Source organism: Myxocyprinus asiaticus, chromosome 1, assembly GCF_019703515.2.
Source record: "Myxocyprinus asiaticus isolate MX2 ecotype Aquarium Trade chromosome 1, UBuf_Myxa_2, whole genome shotgun sequence".
Classification (NCBI taxonomy): domain Eukaryota; kingdom Metazoa; phylum Chordata; class Actinopteri; order Cypriniformes; family Catostomidae; genus Myxocyprinus; species Myxocyprinus asiaticus.
The window spans coordinates 6,842,592-6,857,372 of NC_059344.1; the positions used below are offsets into that span (position 1 = coordinate 6,842,592).

Below are 14,781 nucleotides of genomic sequence, written 5' to 3' on the forward strand. Positions count from 1 at the left end.
GATACAAATGCTAATAAATCATGCAAGGACACCTACATCTTTTTTAGAAAGAGCACTTTCATCATCCTCAGAGTATCGAGCAGAGTTGTTGATCATGCCCATCTCTTCATCATCATCTTCCTCCTCTGAAGAAGAAATCACACACAAAAACAATTTAACAGTAACTCATTATTTTGATTAACTAAGGAATTACCAATAACATTAAGCTCGCAAAGATGTCTTGCTGCCTTCAAAAGCCACTCATGAAATTGCTACTTGAGAGTTCATAAGTCATATTGTGTTACAGTGTGCATACAAGCGATATTTGGGCTAAATGTTTTTCCATTTACACCTTTCAAAACAGGAAGCTTTCCAGTGCTCCTGTAACAGCATGAACAGTTTTGAGTGTAACTGATGTTTACAGTAGGGTTGGGCAATATAGCTGCAAAAATTATATCTCAATATTTTTTAGCCTATTGATGGCATTCGATATAATTACGTATTTGCTCTGAAATGGCTCAAAAGTTTTTTTTGTTTTTTTTTTAAATCAGCCAAGTAGATTCAATATGCTAAAGGAAATTAAATAATTTTTATTGATATGCACTTTTATATTTTATATGCAAACATTTTATATATAAAAAATGTTTGTTTATGAACAAGTTGTGCAAGAAATACTTATTTTTTGGAACCCAGTGAATATTGCAAAATACTAAATTATTACTGTGGGACCCAGTCAAGTTTATTCTTATAATTAGGGATGCACCAATCCAATACCTGGATCAGTATCGGCTCCGATACTGAAGCTTCTAAATGGATCGGGTATCGGTCCGACGAGCCCGATCCAAATCTGATACTGTGTGTTAGTCATGTTCGTTACTGTTAAGCTCAAAAAAATGACATAAAAGAACCATAAAAACACAAAGTAGTTCATATGACTCGTGCATTTTATTCAAAGCCACTCGAAGACGTGCAATAGCTTTGTGAATCACAAAAGGCTGTGTTTAATAAGTAAATATATTAAATGCATGCGCAGCTCCAGCGTGTCAGTGCTGAATTATCTGAATACTGAATTATCATTATTATTTTGAGGATTAAATTTGTTTTATATAAAAGTAATATTTCAGTTATATTTAATTCACCTTCACATGGAGCTTTTATTTTGACACTTCACCTTTAACAGTAACTTTTTTGATACTTCACCTTCACCTGGTGCTTTTATTTTGACACTTCACCTTCACCTGGTGCTTTATTTTGACAATTCACATGGAGCTTTTATTTTGACAGAAAGTGCTGCGTGTATCTGACAAGTGTACAATGTTCTGCAGCTGGTGAAACACGGTCATCTCCTTTTGTTATACTGTGCCGTCTTTGTAGATTTGTATAACAGCTTGGAGCGGTTTCTAATGTTTGGAATTGCACGAATACTTGAACTTAATGTACTTTTCTATTACAATGCATGTTAACTGCTCTAAAAGCGCTAAAAACACGAGCCCGTGAGCCCCACACTTGCACAGAACAGCGAGTCACCAGTTTATTCTGAAGCGCACACAGACCATGTTTATCTGTCTTTAATTGCAGCCTTCTGCAGTTTAATTATCACATATGACCATATCGTCATTTTGATGTTATTTTGATTAATTGTGCAGCCCTGGGGAATCGTGAAATTAGTCGAGTGATGCTCCTTATGAAATTAGGCGAAGCACATTAAAGCCATCGCGATATTCACGATATTGCATAATTTTATTTTGTTAGAAAAATCATATAAAATCATATACAATTTATATTTATATTTATATTTCAATTTATATTATATTTATATTTATATTTACAATTATATTGTAAATATTCAATATATCGCCTACTTCACAATGCATTTTATCATTCCCAGGCTGCCAGAGAGAATAGTGGAATAGGTAGTTCTGATGCATAAGCCTGTTGCCGATATTTCAACCGCTATTAAAATATAGTTAAAATATTAAATTAGTTAAGCAATATTTTAGCATTTCGAGATAACCATTCAGCCGATTAACAGCAGTCTAAACTTCTATCAGTTCCAAAATTTACAGACAGCCTTGTCAATGGATGAACAATTTCTGTTTTCAAATTTGTTTGGTGAATTGAGTGAAGTGTGTAAGTGTTTTTTTTTTGTTGTTTTTACAGTATATCACCCTGCTCTCTAGACTTCAGTCAACCACTACAAAAAGAGCATTTAAATAATACATTATACTTAATTATATAGTCAACATTAACAATTAGAATGATCAAAACTAATCAACTTCTGCCATGATTCTTAATTAACCCACCTCTAACTTTGAAACTCAAAGAAAATACCGAGTTTTCAGCTGGTAATTTCAAAATTGTGGTGCCATTTGTGTGCTCATCTCCCAAATATGATCATTCTGACATGTCTTGAAGGCAGCATCTGAGACCCAAAGTCTACTTGGTCAGACGTGAATGTTACGCATCTGCGTACAGGACGCATGCAGCAAATTGTCACCAGCAGAGTGAGGCACGATTTTTCAAACCGCACCCACTATGAACAAGAACAGTATGCACAAGCGCCTGGAATTATTTGCACTAATTAGTGGGTCCACAAAGTGGTGACACTCAGTTGTGCCGTTGCTGTCACAAAGAAGTGCCAGAACATATAATCACCGCTAAACAAATGGAGACAAAGGTGGAAAACAACAACAGTCGATGTGCATGTCAATACTTCGCAAAGTCAAATAAAGTATACTTTGAAAGGCTGAGCATTTGACAGTACCCTTGAAAACTGAAGTATACTTTAGGCTTGAGGCTAAAATTGTATGTGGATCACAAATCAGTTTCTTATTATGACCTGTAGGGGCAGTGCTGAGCTGTTCCTGTCTCATTTCCTTCAGCTGCAGGATCTTCTCCAGAGCCTGAGGAATCTTCAGCCCGATGCCCACATCTTCACCCTGCCACACCTGAACAAACAATAATACAAACGCCGCTGATTAATGTGTCAAATACTCTCAAACAGAAGATGTGTTGAGTCATTCACTGTTTCACACCTCTCTGACATCCTCTCCAGGAGGGGGTGGGACCTTCTGCCTCTGATTGGCAGACTGGGGTGCCACAGAAACACCTGGAGGGGGCAGACCGCTCTGTGACCCAACTGTGACCCAAAAAAAAAAAAATCAGGGTTAGATTAACAAAAGCTCACGGATCGATATACATTATCACAGGCTTCACAGATTCTCACGATGCAGGTCTCAAATAGGCAATCCTGAAAGGGTTTACAAGATAAGTGCACAAAGGACACCCAATGAAAGTGATTTGATATGATGGGGAATCTTTTGTCAACTGAATTTCAGTTCAGAGTCACATTGCAATTACAAATCAATTCTTGATGCATGTAAATTTTTCAACAATTGCTTTGATAATTGCTGGAAGTTCCTCTGTACAGAATTGACAAAAATAGGACATGCTTCCTCCAGCTCTGGGTGGAATATTCAATATGACTCCACATAAGGATGAACAATATATCGTGACCATAATGGTTATCGGCCAACATGGTGTTCAAATTATTTAATCAGTCAATATTAATTAGCTTATTTTATGTAATTGCAGAACTCTCCGCCTATTCAAGAAGTTTTAAAACCACATTAATGTAACATTAAGAGAACTATTTCTTGAAAAGCGCTTTCCTTTTGAGAGTGCTGTCCCATTAAAAGTGCATATTAAAATGAGTTGCTGTGTAGATGTCTGTTCAAGCAATATCTTTCATACAGTAATTATGTTGTGATGCCTTACATCACTTTAGTAGGATATAAAATTGTTGATTTGAATTTTAGTGTTTTACTTTTCTTTTTTTTTACAGTAGTATTGTGTGTTTGTTTTTTTTAATGCCATGCCGACGAGTAGATTTATTTCAGCAATCACATAAAAATAATTATGGACCAGAATTTCTGATTTTGTAGTAGTGGGTTTTACACATTTTTTTTACACAGATACATATTTGAACCATGCAATGTTTTGCATTAATTTTTTACTTTATTTTCTGATTCTGAATTTTTGTGCATTGGTGCAAAAATCTGAGAAAGCATCACGGTACATCTGTGAATTGGATTTTCCCTCTGCCATCTTTGATTTCATATCCACTTTGTTGGAGCTTCTGTAACGCTGTACAGCTCGATTACAGTATGAAAGCTGTGGGGCAGCTAACCTCTGAGAGGAGGAATGGGGGGCAGGAGGTTTGGTCGTGGTCCCAGCTCAGGTCCTCTGGTGCCTAGTGGCCCCTGCTGGATTTTAGCAATTTCCTGCTGCCTTTCATGTTCCAGCAGCACAGCAGCCTTAGAGACGGAGAGAAACACTCAATTTAATGGGGCTTTTCCACTGCACGGAACGGCTCGACTCTGCTCGCTTTTTGGGGGTTTTCCACTGTGGATAGTACTTGGTACTTTTTTAGTACCACCTCGGTTGATGTTCCAAGCGAGCCGAGCCGATACTAATGCTGCGTTCCATTTGTCTTGGAAGTCGGACTCGGGACTCGGATCGACGTCATATTCGTTAAAAAAAACAAGAAATCCGAGTTGGATGCATTCCTTTTACACACAAGTCGGAAAAAAAAGATGGACATCTCCAGGAAAGTAATTGTTGCACTAGCTCTTTTGGAGTACAGAGACCTACAAAATAAGTATGCCCTTCACCTAAGAGACCTTGAGGAAGATGACAGAAAGCGGAAAAGGTATGTTAATGTTTCCGCGCATTTGATTGTATCAAAACATGTTAACCACGTTTTAATCGAACCAGCGGTGTAAACAAAGGGCAATGCCCTATGGAAGTACAAATGTATATTTGCAATATAAATTTGCCAAACTGTGTTATGTGTAAACGGTTTTACTGTTTGTAATGTTAGGCAGTGTTGTTGTAGCAACACTGACCATTGTTCTTGTAGCAGCAGCGACCATTGTTGTTGTTAGCAGCAGCAACCTAGCCAATTTTAGCTGTACCAGTTTATAAACAACACATAACGTGGTAATTCACGCATAACAGGATCGTAGCAACATGCCTATTGGCAATTTTAATACAGTACTGTGTATACGACTTACTAAATTGGACACAAAAAAGACAAAAGTGCTAAAAAAAAAACTTTAAACCCACAGCATACTACAGTCGATGCTCTTCGTAGCCATCTTGCTTTCTGAACTCGGGGTCCTCCGAGTTCGTCCGACTTTCTGAGTAGGAATTCCGATATCGGGGGGCGTTCCATTTGTCAGTTCCGGTCTCGGAACTTGGAAAATAACTCAGAGCTCCGACTTCCGAGACAAATGGAACGCAGCATAAATGTGACGTCAAAACCCTGCAGATCACTGATTGGTCATAGAGAATCTATAAGCTAGATGGCAGGTTAGCTTACCCTTGTGCATCATCGAGCTAACACAGTGATGTCCTTGTCTGCGCTTTGGTGTATGATTTCCTAAACTCTCCTGTTTTTTTTAGCGGTATATTTTCTTGCTGCTATCAGACTCTTTTGAAACAAAGTTTGTCGTCTTGCTGTGAAAAACAGCCACATGCCGAGAATCAAGAACACCATTCCTTCGATATCCTCCATTGCTCCTTTGTTGTGTGTTTGTGTCACGTTTAAGATGATGTCACGGCAGTAGAGCTGGCGCAACTATGACGATCAATTTATAATCCCACCCATGTTAAGGCTGCACTAATCTGCAGTGGAAATGCAAGCTCAGAAAAGTAAAGCGAGCAGAGTCGAATCGAACCGTAACGTGCAGCGGAAAAGTGCCATAAGACCATCAAACATTATGAATGTATTATTTCAGATCAACTAATAATACAAATAATACCTACATAATCTATCTACACTGCAAAATGTTTTCATGTACAAAAATTGACTTAACAGGACAGAGAAAAATTTAGGTGAATAAACATAAATAGCCTGATATTTTAATACACTTGCTAACCTTGTGTAACAAAAATCCTCTTATTAACGATACATTACCAATAGCAATACAAGAGCTTTTTCTCACCCGTTTCTGCTGCTCTAGAAGCTCTTGTTCCTTCATCTGCTCCTTCATCCCATGTGAATCACCCTAAAACACACCAACACGTTTATAAAACAGCAGTCTGTAAACTGCAGTCAAGCACTTCTACACTCCGCAAAAATATAAATATATATTATATATCATGACGGTGTTTCTTCCTTTTCCCCTCTTCTCACCTTCCTCTGCTGCTTCAGTCACATGTCACATCAATATAATAGTGTACATTTCACATGCAGCGCTGTCTCTCTCACCTGAGCGGCTCTGTCGTCGTGCTGCATCATGCCGGGTGGCTCGATGCCCATGTGTATGGGTGGAGGGCCGCCCATCATGTTCATGGCCTGCATCATGTTCATGCCTGGCGGCAGGGGCATGGAAGGCATTGGGGGCATGGGCGGCAGGCCTGGCATCTAAGAGTAACCCAGAAAACAGCAGAACTTTCAGCAGTGCTTTGATTGGACAAAACAGCAAAGAAGCTGATTGGATAAGAACAGGGATGCACCGAAAACACCATTAAAAGTCAGTTTTGCTTTTCAGCCGAAAGAAAAAATAGGCCAGAAATCTTAGCAGGAAGCATTACTTTAACAGTCCTGCTAACAGGAAAAGGCAGATGATGCAATAGCCAAGAATCAGTTTACAAGTTAATTTGAGACCATTGTTAGCATAGCATTTTTCTACACAACATGGTGCTTATCAAAAGTTTTATATTTCATACTAGAACAATTTAGAAGACTGTATCATTTTAAAGTGTATTTAAAATATAAAAACAAAAAATCATTTTCAGTTGTCTGCCAAGAATTAGTATTTTGGAGCATCATTTAGTAAGACAAGTCTGAGAAATAGGTAAACTCACAAAATAGTACACAAAGACACAAATTCATGCCATTAATATTCTTATTATACAATAACTGTTTTCTAAAAGCAATAAGGCACTCAAGGCTGCTAGTGAAAATGATGATAATTCTTGATATCAAATGGAAATTTCAACATTTCTGATATGTGCAACTGCATTTTCTCAATGACCTGTAATTCATTCCTGTTCAAAATGCAATTACAGATATCTATAATTTCTTCCTAGTGAAAATTCCAAACACATCAACTAGGTACTTACTAGTAAATTATTATTATTATTTTTTAATCAATAATTTGTTACTAGTGCAAATGTCAAATCCTGACATAAACAACTGAAGTACAACAATAGTAAAAAAATGCTCATTTCTTTATATCTGTCATTTGGATTTCACTAGTGCCAATGTTAATTTTAGATATCTTTAATGAGATTGTAACTACTAAGAAAGCCTTTTACGATATCTTTAATAAATATCTTAAATATGGCCACAAATGAAAACCAAAGAACAGATATAAAAATTAGCATTTTTACTAGTTGTAATTCAATTGTTAATATAAGGAATGCACATTTGCACTAGTAAGAAAGCAATTATTGATTTCAAAATTCTTGTTTTTACTAATAATTAGTACATTGCTAATATGTGATTTTTGGAATTTCAAATAGTAATTAATTATCGATATCTGTAATTGCAATTGGAACAGGAGTGAATGACAGATCAATGTGAAATTTTACTATTGAAAATTCAGTTACAGATCAAAGTTTTTTAACAGTTTCGATTGCATTTTTGATATCAATAGTTAAAGTTTTTAGAGTGCAAATTAAATTAGAATTTGCACAAGTAGTAAGTCCACTGCTGATATCAAGAACAACCATTTTAACTAGTGAAAATGCATTATAGATATCTGTAATTCATATCCCGCACCCAGGATTATAGGTAAATTCTTGACATAATAAACACAATAATGGACAGAGATGCTGCAGTACCGTTGTCATGCCCTTATCTCCTCCTGACATGTTTGGCTTAGTCAAGATCATCCCAGACTGTGGGCAAAATAAAATATAAAGTCATACGCGGGTAAGAAATCAAAGATACAATCAGACTTTGCAGATAAACCCCAGATTCACTTACTTGAGCATACGCTTTCAATCTGTCTATGAGCTCCTCTCTGGGACCTGAATGAACAGAGAATATATATTAAAAAAAATAATAATAAAAAAATAAAAATAAAAAAACTTTAGTTGAATGTGTGCTGCTTTGTAACTACAATATCGACAGTAATGCAGCAATCGAGTGTGATAAAAACACACTCGAAGTTCAGGACATACTGCGCTCGTGAGCAACTTCATTCACACATGAACTGCACACAACAAAATATATTTTCACCAGCCCAAGAGGACAAAAATGTTAATAAAATTTCCCATTTAACATATTTAAATGCAAAAAAACACAACAACTCAAGAAGTTTAGTGCACTAACCAGAGGAAATAACAGGCTAACCTGCTAATGTTAGCTATCAAGAGAAAGATCGACTAAAACATCCGCAAATGTCTTCTTATTAAAACATATTTAACTCACCCATATTAGGAGCTCCAAACTCCGCCAGTTTGGCCTGTAGCTCGCCGTGGCTCCATGAATTAAATTCGGCGTTTGATCCAGAGCCCGGCGGCCCGTCGGTTGCCATGATGAACCTCTATAGGCACAAACACGTTCACTTCACACACAGAGGAATGACGGGAAGAACAGCATAGAACTGCATCATGGGCTTTGTAGTTCATTAGTGCGTTTGCTGAACACAAACGTCCCCAGAGCATTTTTTTTTTTTAATTAACAGTTCACTTTTTTTTTTACAATACATCAACATCCAAACTAAATATGATAGGTGAGGATGAGAAACAGATCAATACTTAAATCCTTTGTAACTATAAATCCACTTTCAAACAGCCTATGTATGTTCATGAGAGTTCTTCTTCTGTTTTTTTCCGATTTGCATTTTTTGTGCATGTTCCCACCTACTGAGCTATTGTGCATATATTATTTATTTATTCTTTTCCTTTGCCTTATCCCTCCCATTTTTTATCCTCCATGCCCAGTAGGTGGGGATATGCATGAAGAATGTGAATCGCTAAAACACAGAAGAAGAACTCGGTGCTCTTGTGAATATGCCTAGAAAGGCTGGTCAAAGTGGAGATTTAGAGTATAAAATTACTTTATAAAAATATTGATCTGTTTCTCACTCACACCTATCATATCACTTCTGTAGACATGGATTTGTCCACCGTCATATGGATAATGTTAACTTCTGGCCACCATTCACTTGCATTTTATGGTCCAACAGAGCTTTTAGAGATATTCTTCTAAAAATCTTTGTTTATGTTCAGCAGAGAAAGTCATTCACATCTGGGATGGTATGATGGTGAGTAAATAATGAGGGAATTTACATTTTTGGTTGAACTATCCCTTTTATGGTTCATGTTTGGTTAATTTTGGGAACTTTCTAGGAACGTTCTTTGTGGGTTTAAAAAACGCTTTTTGAGTGTTGCAATGAGGTTTTTATGTGAACCTAATTAGATTTACATTGAAATATTTCTAATGGTTAGGTTTTTTATAACCATAAAATAACATTCCCAGAACATTGTTTTGATGTTTGTTTATGTGTGTGTGTGTGTGTGTGTGTGTGTGTGTGTGTGTGAAAACCTAATATGAACTTGGTGGATAACGACTATAACATTAGAGCCTAATACTAGTATTTTATAAAATACTGGATTACAATGTATGCAATTGAAAATGCACGTTTTATACTATTAACGTTTGTAATTGAACACTCTGCCAAGCATTACATCGTTGTTGAATATTTCACAGGAATGCGTTTGCCATGTTGTGGCACAGGGAGGCAGTCTTTCACCCATAATGATCCCTTTCCAGTCTAATCTAGTTAACCATGACAGTAAATTGGATAAGTGGGAAATAAAAGCTCCTGTAAGTACATGAAAATAACGCATTCCAAGTATTAAGTAAAAGGCTGTGCTACACTGCACAGCGAGGCGAAAAAATAGAGCCTTCCTGTCAAAGCAAACCTTCAAGCGCGCGCGTCTCGCCTTCATAAAAATGTCTTTTGATTGGTCAAGTCGGCGCTGACGGAAATAACTCCACCCACTACCACGAGAGACGCGTCGCTTCGAGTCGCTAGCAGTGTTGTTGCTGTGTTAGAGCGGCTGTCAATCACACAGTGCGCAGACGCGCCACGCAACTACTGGGCGTTTCTGCTGTGGGCGGAGGGAAATCAGTGATATGTTCTTAATTTCTACAAGGGCTCCACATGTTTAAAAGATCAAGCAGTCATAACCTCTGCATAATCATCTGATAGTACTAGGAAGTGCAGTAAAAATAAAGACACTAAGTAGGTCTGAACGCAACAATACAAATGCTTTGACACTTTTCTCTTATTAGTATTATGTATATTTTGTCATGTTTTTGTTTTTTGTTTTTTTTTGTTTTGTTTTTTTGTTTTTTAGAAAACAGCATTAGCAACGTTTAAACTGTGTGAACAAGGGATATGTCAATTTCCAACTCCATTTCCTTGTTTAGCAGTTTAAAGTTGGACTTGAAAAAGTCATTTTAAACCTTTAATTCTCACAATATAGTGTTAAAAGTGTATATGTATCATATTATAAACTGGTAAATCATGCAATAACGTGTTTAATGGTTATGGATGTTTATAGTTGTTTCAGTTTCTAAAAGTTTGTACTTTTTTGTATATATTTAGATGCAATATTTATGCCACAGCTGTTTTCCTTTCCTATAATAACATTTGGATTGTTTAAGACAGAATGCATGCAAGTCCAAAAGATTTTTAAATGACAGGGTGGTCAGGGTGAGTTTCTTAAATTACTGCTCTAATGGCTAATACTAGTGGCCTAAACACAGGAAGTGATGAAAGCATGGTCTGTTTCACCTTATTACCCCAGCATTCCTTATCTATGAACCACATGCACCAGGGCAAGAAATTTTATACAGCACACACATAACTTTCAAATTGCAAAAAGTGTTCCATTAAAAAAAAGTGCTGTGGTGGTACCATGGTACCTTGATGGTAGATGGAATCATTGTACTGATTATCATTTTTATGCACCATTATGTTACTTCAAAGAATTCCATGGTCCATGTCCAAACAACAGTGGTTGTAACGTTGTACTTTTTGGTAACTTTTTGTTAGTCTATTGTTATTGTGGTAAATTTAAGTAAAAAAAAAAAAAATCACTGTCTTATCCTTGTGGCACTAATTTACTTTGTTCAAGTTAAAATAATTAGACTAATGTAAACTTTTTTTCACTTAGGTTGTTTACAAATACAAAAACAATGTTCCTGCCATTAGTAGAGCCCTATGAAAATCTGTTTAATTTTAATTTTATTTTTTTCAAATTCAGTCTTATTTTTTCTGAATTTGGTGTTTGAAGTTAAATTCATTTTTATCATAAGAAAAAAAATCATAGAACTTTATTGAAATGAAAAACAGAACAATTACTTTTCAACATATCTTGGCATTTTTATCAAATGAAGTGCTTTTATACAGATCCTCACAGCACAATCCGAAAAACAACATTGGATTTATGTATTTATTTATTTTTGTGAAATACAGTGTTGCACAGCAGAACATCACAGTATTTATTCAGTCCAACAGCACTCGTGCTTGTAAGATATTGCTTGAATATTATGTAATTAGGCCTCTTATTGGTGTATTTATTGTTATTAATTATTATTACTACATTGAATGTTATATTTTACTATACATTACTAATATATTTCTGTTACAATTTCTCTTAATTTCAGGTATCTAGTTAAATTAAGAGCATTTATTTTGGTGGAAAAGCAAATGGAGCACTTTATTTTTTATGTTTTTGACAACAGCTTCACAGCTCCAGTTCGCTAAATGGCTTAAATGTGCGTATTAATTATAAAAGTAAATAGGGCCCAATTTTAAGATTGCTAGCGCTAAATTTTGGTATTTTCATGCATGTATGCGCTAAGGCTAGGCACAAGTGGGTTTGTTGAAATTGCACGCGTAAAGCGCTCATGAGCTGGATCAAGTACTTAATTCAGAGGTTCCTCTCCGGTTATTGCAGCATTTGCGTCCTATTATGTAGTCCATATATAGGTAGTGTAAATGGACTCTATGCAATGAATTAGAAGTTCTCTTGTGCATTAACGGTGTCCTAGTTGAATGTTAGGCCTGTTTCTATGACGGTGACATGCTCCTTTTATAAGAGTGGAAAATGTGGTTCTCATCATGATTTGGATTTACAGTCCATTAAATCATAGAGAATGTAAGTATTATTAATCATTTTCATCTACGGACACACAAATCATGGCTAATATTAACAGTGATTGTATCGGAACACACTTCACTTCTATTTGGATTTTGAAAAATTAAATAAATTATAGAAATACAAAAAATGTAACCAAAAATAATTCTAAATTCAAATTATACATCAAATGAAATAAAAATAGAATCAAAATGACGAAATGGTCAAAAAAAATCTTATACCAAATCCAAACATTTTACTCTCTCCAACGCCTCTTTTGCAGTGACGTAAACATCACTCTATGACAACAAGTGGAAAAATACCAATAAAAATTTGATCATATATTCAATTATAAATATAAACATAATTAAAATAACTGAAAAATAAACCATGACATGTAGATAGTTTAACACAAATATCATAAAAATTTGTTTCATAAAGCAGCTACAACTGTGATTGTTGTGAAATAATTTGATGTTCCACTATATTTTCAGAAATTGCGCTTTGCGCCACTTCATTAACATAAAATACACCCACAGTTAGCACGCATACACCCACAGATAGCGGCAACACTCCCATCCACGGCCACTTGTGCTTTGCGCTGGCACGAAAATTGCACTTACAATAAGATGCAGCGCACGGTCATTGCGTGTAGTGCTGCGTTTTATGCGCTCATGAAAATAGAGCCCATAGTCTGCATGTGCTGTGCACTTCAAGGTTAATGCACACTTTTCTGTCTATCATCTATTCCAAAAAGGAATTTTTTTTATTTCTTCCTTCAATAAATTACATAGAAGGTCAAATTTACATTAACTGCATAAAAGACAATTTTATATCCCATGTGAATACACCCCAGCAGCTATCCCTCCCGTTATTTACTATTCAACTAGCAGTGAACAATAAAAATAAATCACACATCAAAACAACCCAGTTAGCTAATTTGTCTACCCACTTCTTCATAACTTTTTTTTTTTAGTGATTATGCAGATAATTAAAAATAAATACCTGTTTATAGTATTGAGTATATTCTGGGTCGTGTTTATCCAAAACTTTTGCACCAACTCGCACTTACAAAGTAAGTGCAGCATATTTCCTTCCTTCTTTTGACATTTATTACATAAACCATTATCATATCTTGCCATCTTCAACAATTTACTAGGTGTACAATAAATACAATTTAAAATCTTAAATTGCAGTAGTTTATTATTTACAGCTCTGAACGGATACCTCGCATTTCACCATATTGATTTTAAATTTAATTCACTGACTGGTGTATGTAGCTCAAATGCCCATTGTTTTGCAAAATTATCAAATTCAGTGTATGTTTCTTTATTTAATAAATCATAGAAGATACGTCTTTTATTAATACCATTATCATCATCAGCAAAAAGAGCATGCTTGGTGCTTCTTTTTTGTGTATGAGCGGCCGGCTTTACACATTTCCTTTGAAGTGCAGAGCATTTGAGTTAACATTAACTTAATGTTAACTCAAAGTCAACATGACACAGGGTTTGCATCCCATTTTACTTATTAAACTTATTAAATATATTCAACAAGAACTTGCTTTTATCTGAAATTGATTGAATGTTGAAATGTAGACTCCACATGACAGGTGGTTAGAGGGTAGAAGTTGAAAACTTAGAGGACTTGGTAACATCAGATAACAAGTTATTACATATTGATGAGAGATCACAAAGACAAACCTTTGATTTTATTTTAATTTTATTTGGAATACTGTACTGTGATGAATCATGCACAGTAAGACCATGATGGAAGTAAATAGAATACATTTTTTATTTCATGTCGCCTTTAGGGTTAATGAATGCTTTTACATTTTTAAACACCATACTTGTTACAGCCGATGCTAAACAAACTGAACTTCAGTAAACAAATGGTTGCTAAACCATGTTCCCACACATGGCATAAGCCTACAGTATATTGTGTAGCTAGTGGTCTTGGTATTGTTTTACGTAAGATGCTTGTGGAACACGTTTTACTTAAAACAATTCTTCAAATATCCATGTTTCCACACTCCATGTCTTCTGCGTCTCTCTGCATCTCGGTAATAACTGAGGTTTTGTGATGTGTTTTTACTTGCGTTTCGTGTTTTGTCAGCTCTCTTCGATTAGTCTTTCTCCAGAGATTTCATTTTTTTAATTACATTTATCTCCCCCAAAAGTGATAAATTCAATGTTAATTTCAGTTTTTGTCAGCTTCTGCCAGAGCATTTCAAGTTACTTTAGGCCCGAGTGCCATAACTTTAACATTTAGAGTTGAAGTCAGACGTTTACATACACTTAGGTTGAAGTCATTAAAACTTTTTTTTTTTTAACCACTCCACAGATTTAATATTAGCAAACTATAGTTTTGGAAAGTCGTTTAGGACATCTACTTTGTGCATGACATGAGTAATTTTTCCAACAATTGTTTACAGACAGATAGTTTCACTTTTAATTGACTATATCACAATTCTAGTGGGTCAGAAGTTTACATACACTAAGTTAACTGTGACTTTAATTAGCATGGAAATTCCAGAAAATTATGTCAAACCTTTTGACAATTAGCCAATTGGCTTCTGATAGGAGGTGTACTGAATTGGAGGTGTACCTGTGGATGTATATGAAGGCCTAC

The 14,781-nt window shown here is 35.5% G+C and overlaps 1 protein-coding gene across 1 annotated transcript in view; it reads right to left on the reverse strand.

The window, feature by feature from the left end:
- LOC127448806 (splicing factor 3B subunit 2-like) overlaps positions 1-8,558 on the reverse strand; it is a 30,530-nt gene extending 21,972 nt beyond the window's left edge. The window contains exons 1-9 of the mRNA XM_051711640.1: positions 8,426-8,558; positions 7,979-8,022; positions 7,834-7,890; positions 6,254-6,409; positions 5,988-6,050; positions 4,169-4,295; positions 3,015-3,118; positions 2,819-2,927; positions 37-125 (exon numbers count right to left, since the gene is read on the reverse strand). Coding sequence (XP_051567600.1) covers positions 37-125; positions 2,819-2,927; positions 3,015-3,118; positions 4,169-4,295; positions 5,988-6,050; positions 6,254-6,409; positions 7,834-7,890; positions 7,979-8,022; positions 8,426-8,531 — 855 coding nt within the window. The 5' untranslated portion in view covers positions 8,532-8,558. The remainder of the gene's footprint in view (positions 1-36; positions 126-2,818; positions 2,928-3,014; positions 3,119-4,168; positions 4,296-5,987; positions 6,051-6,253; positions 6,410-7,833; positions 7,891-7,978; positions 8,023-8,425) is intronic.
- Positions 8,559-14,781: the final 6,223 nt, after the last annotated feature.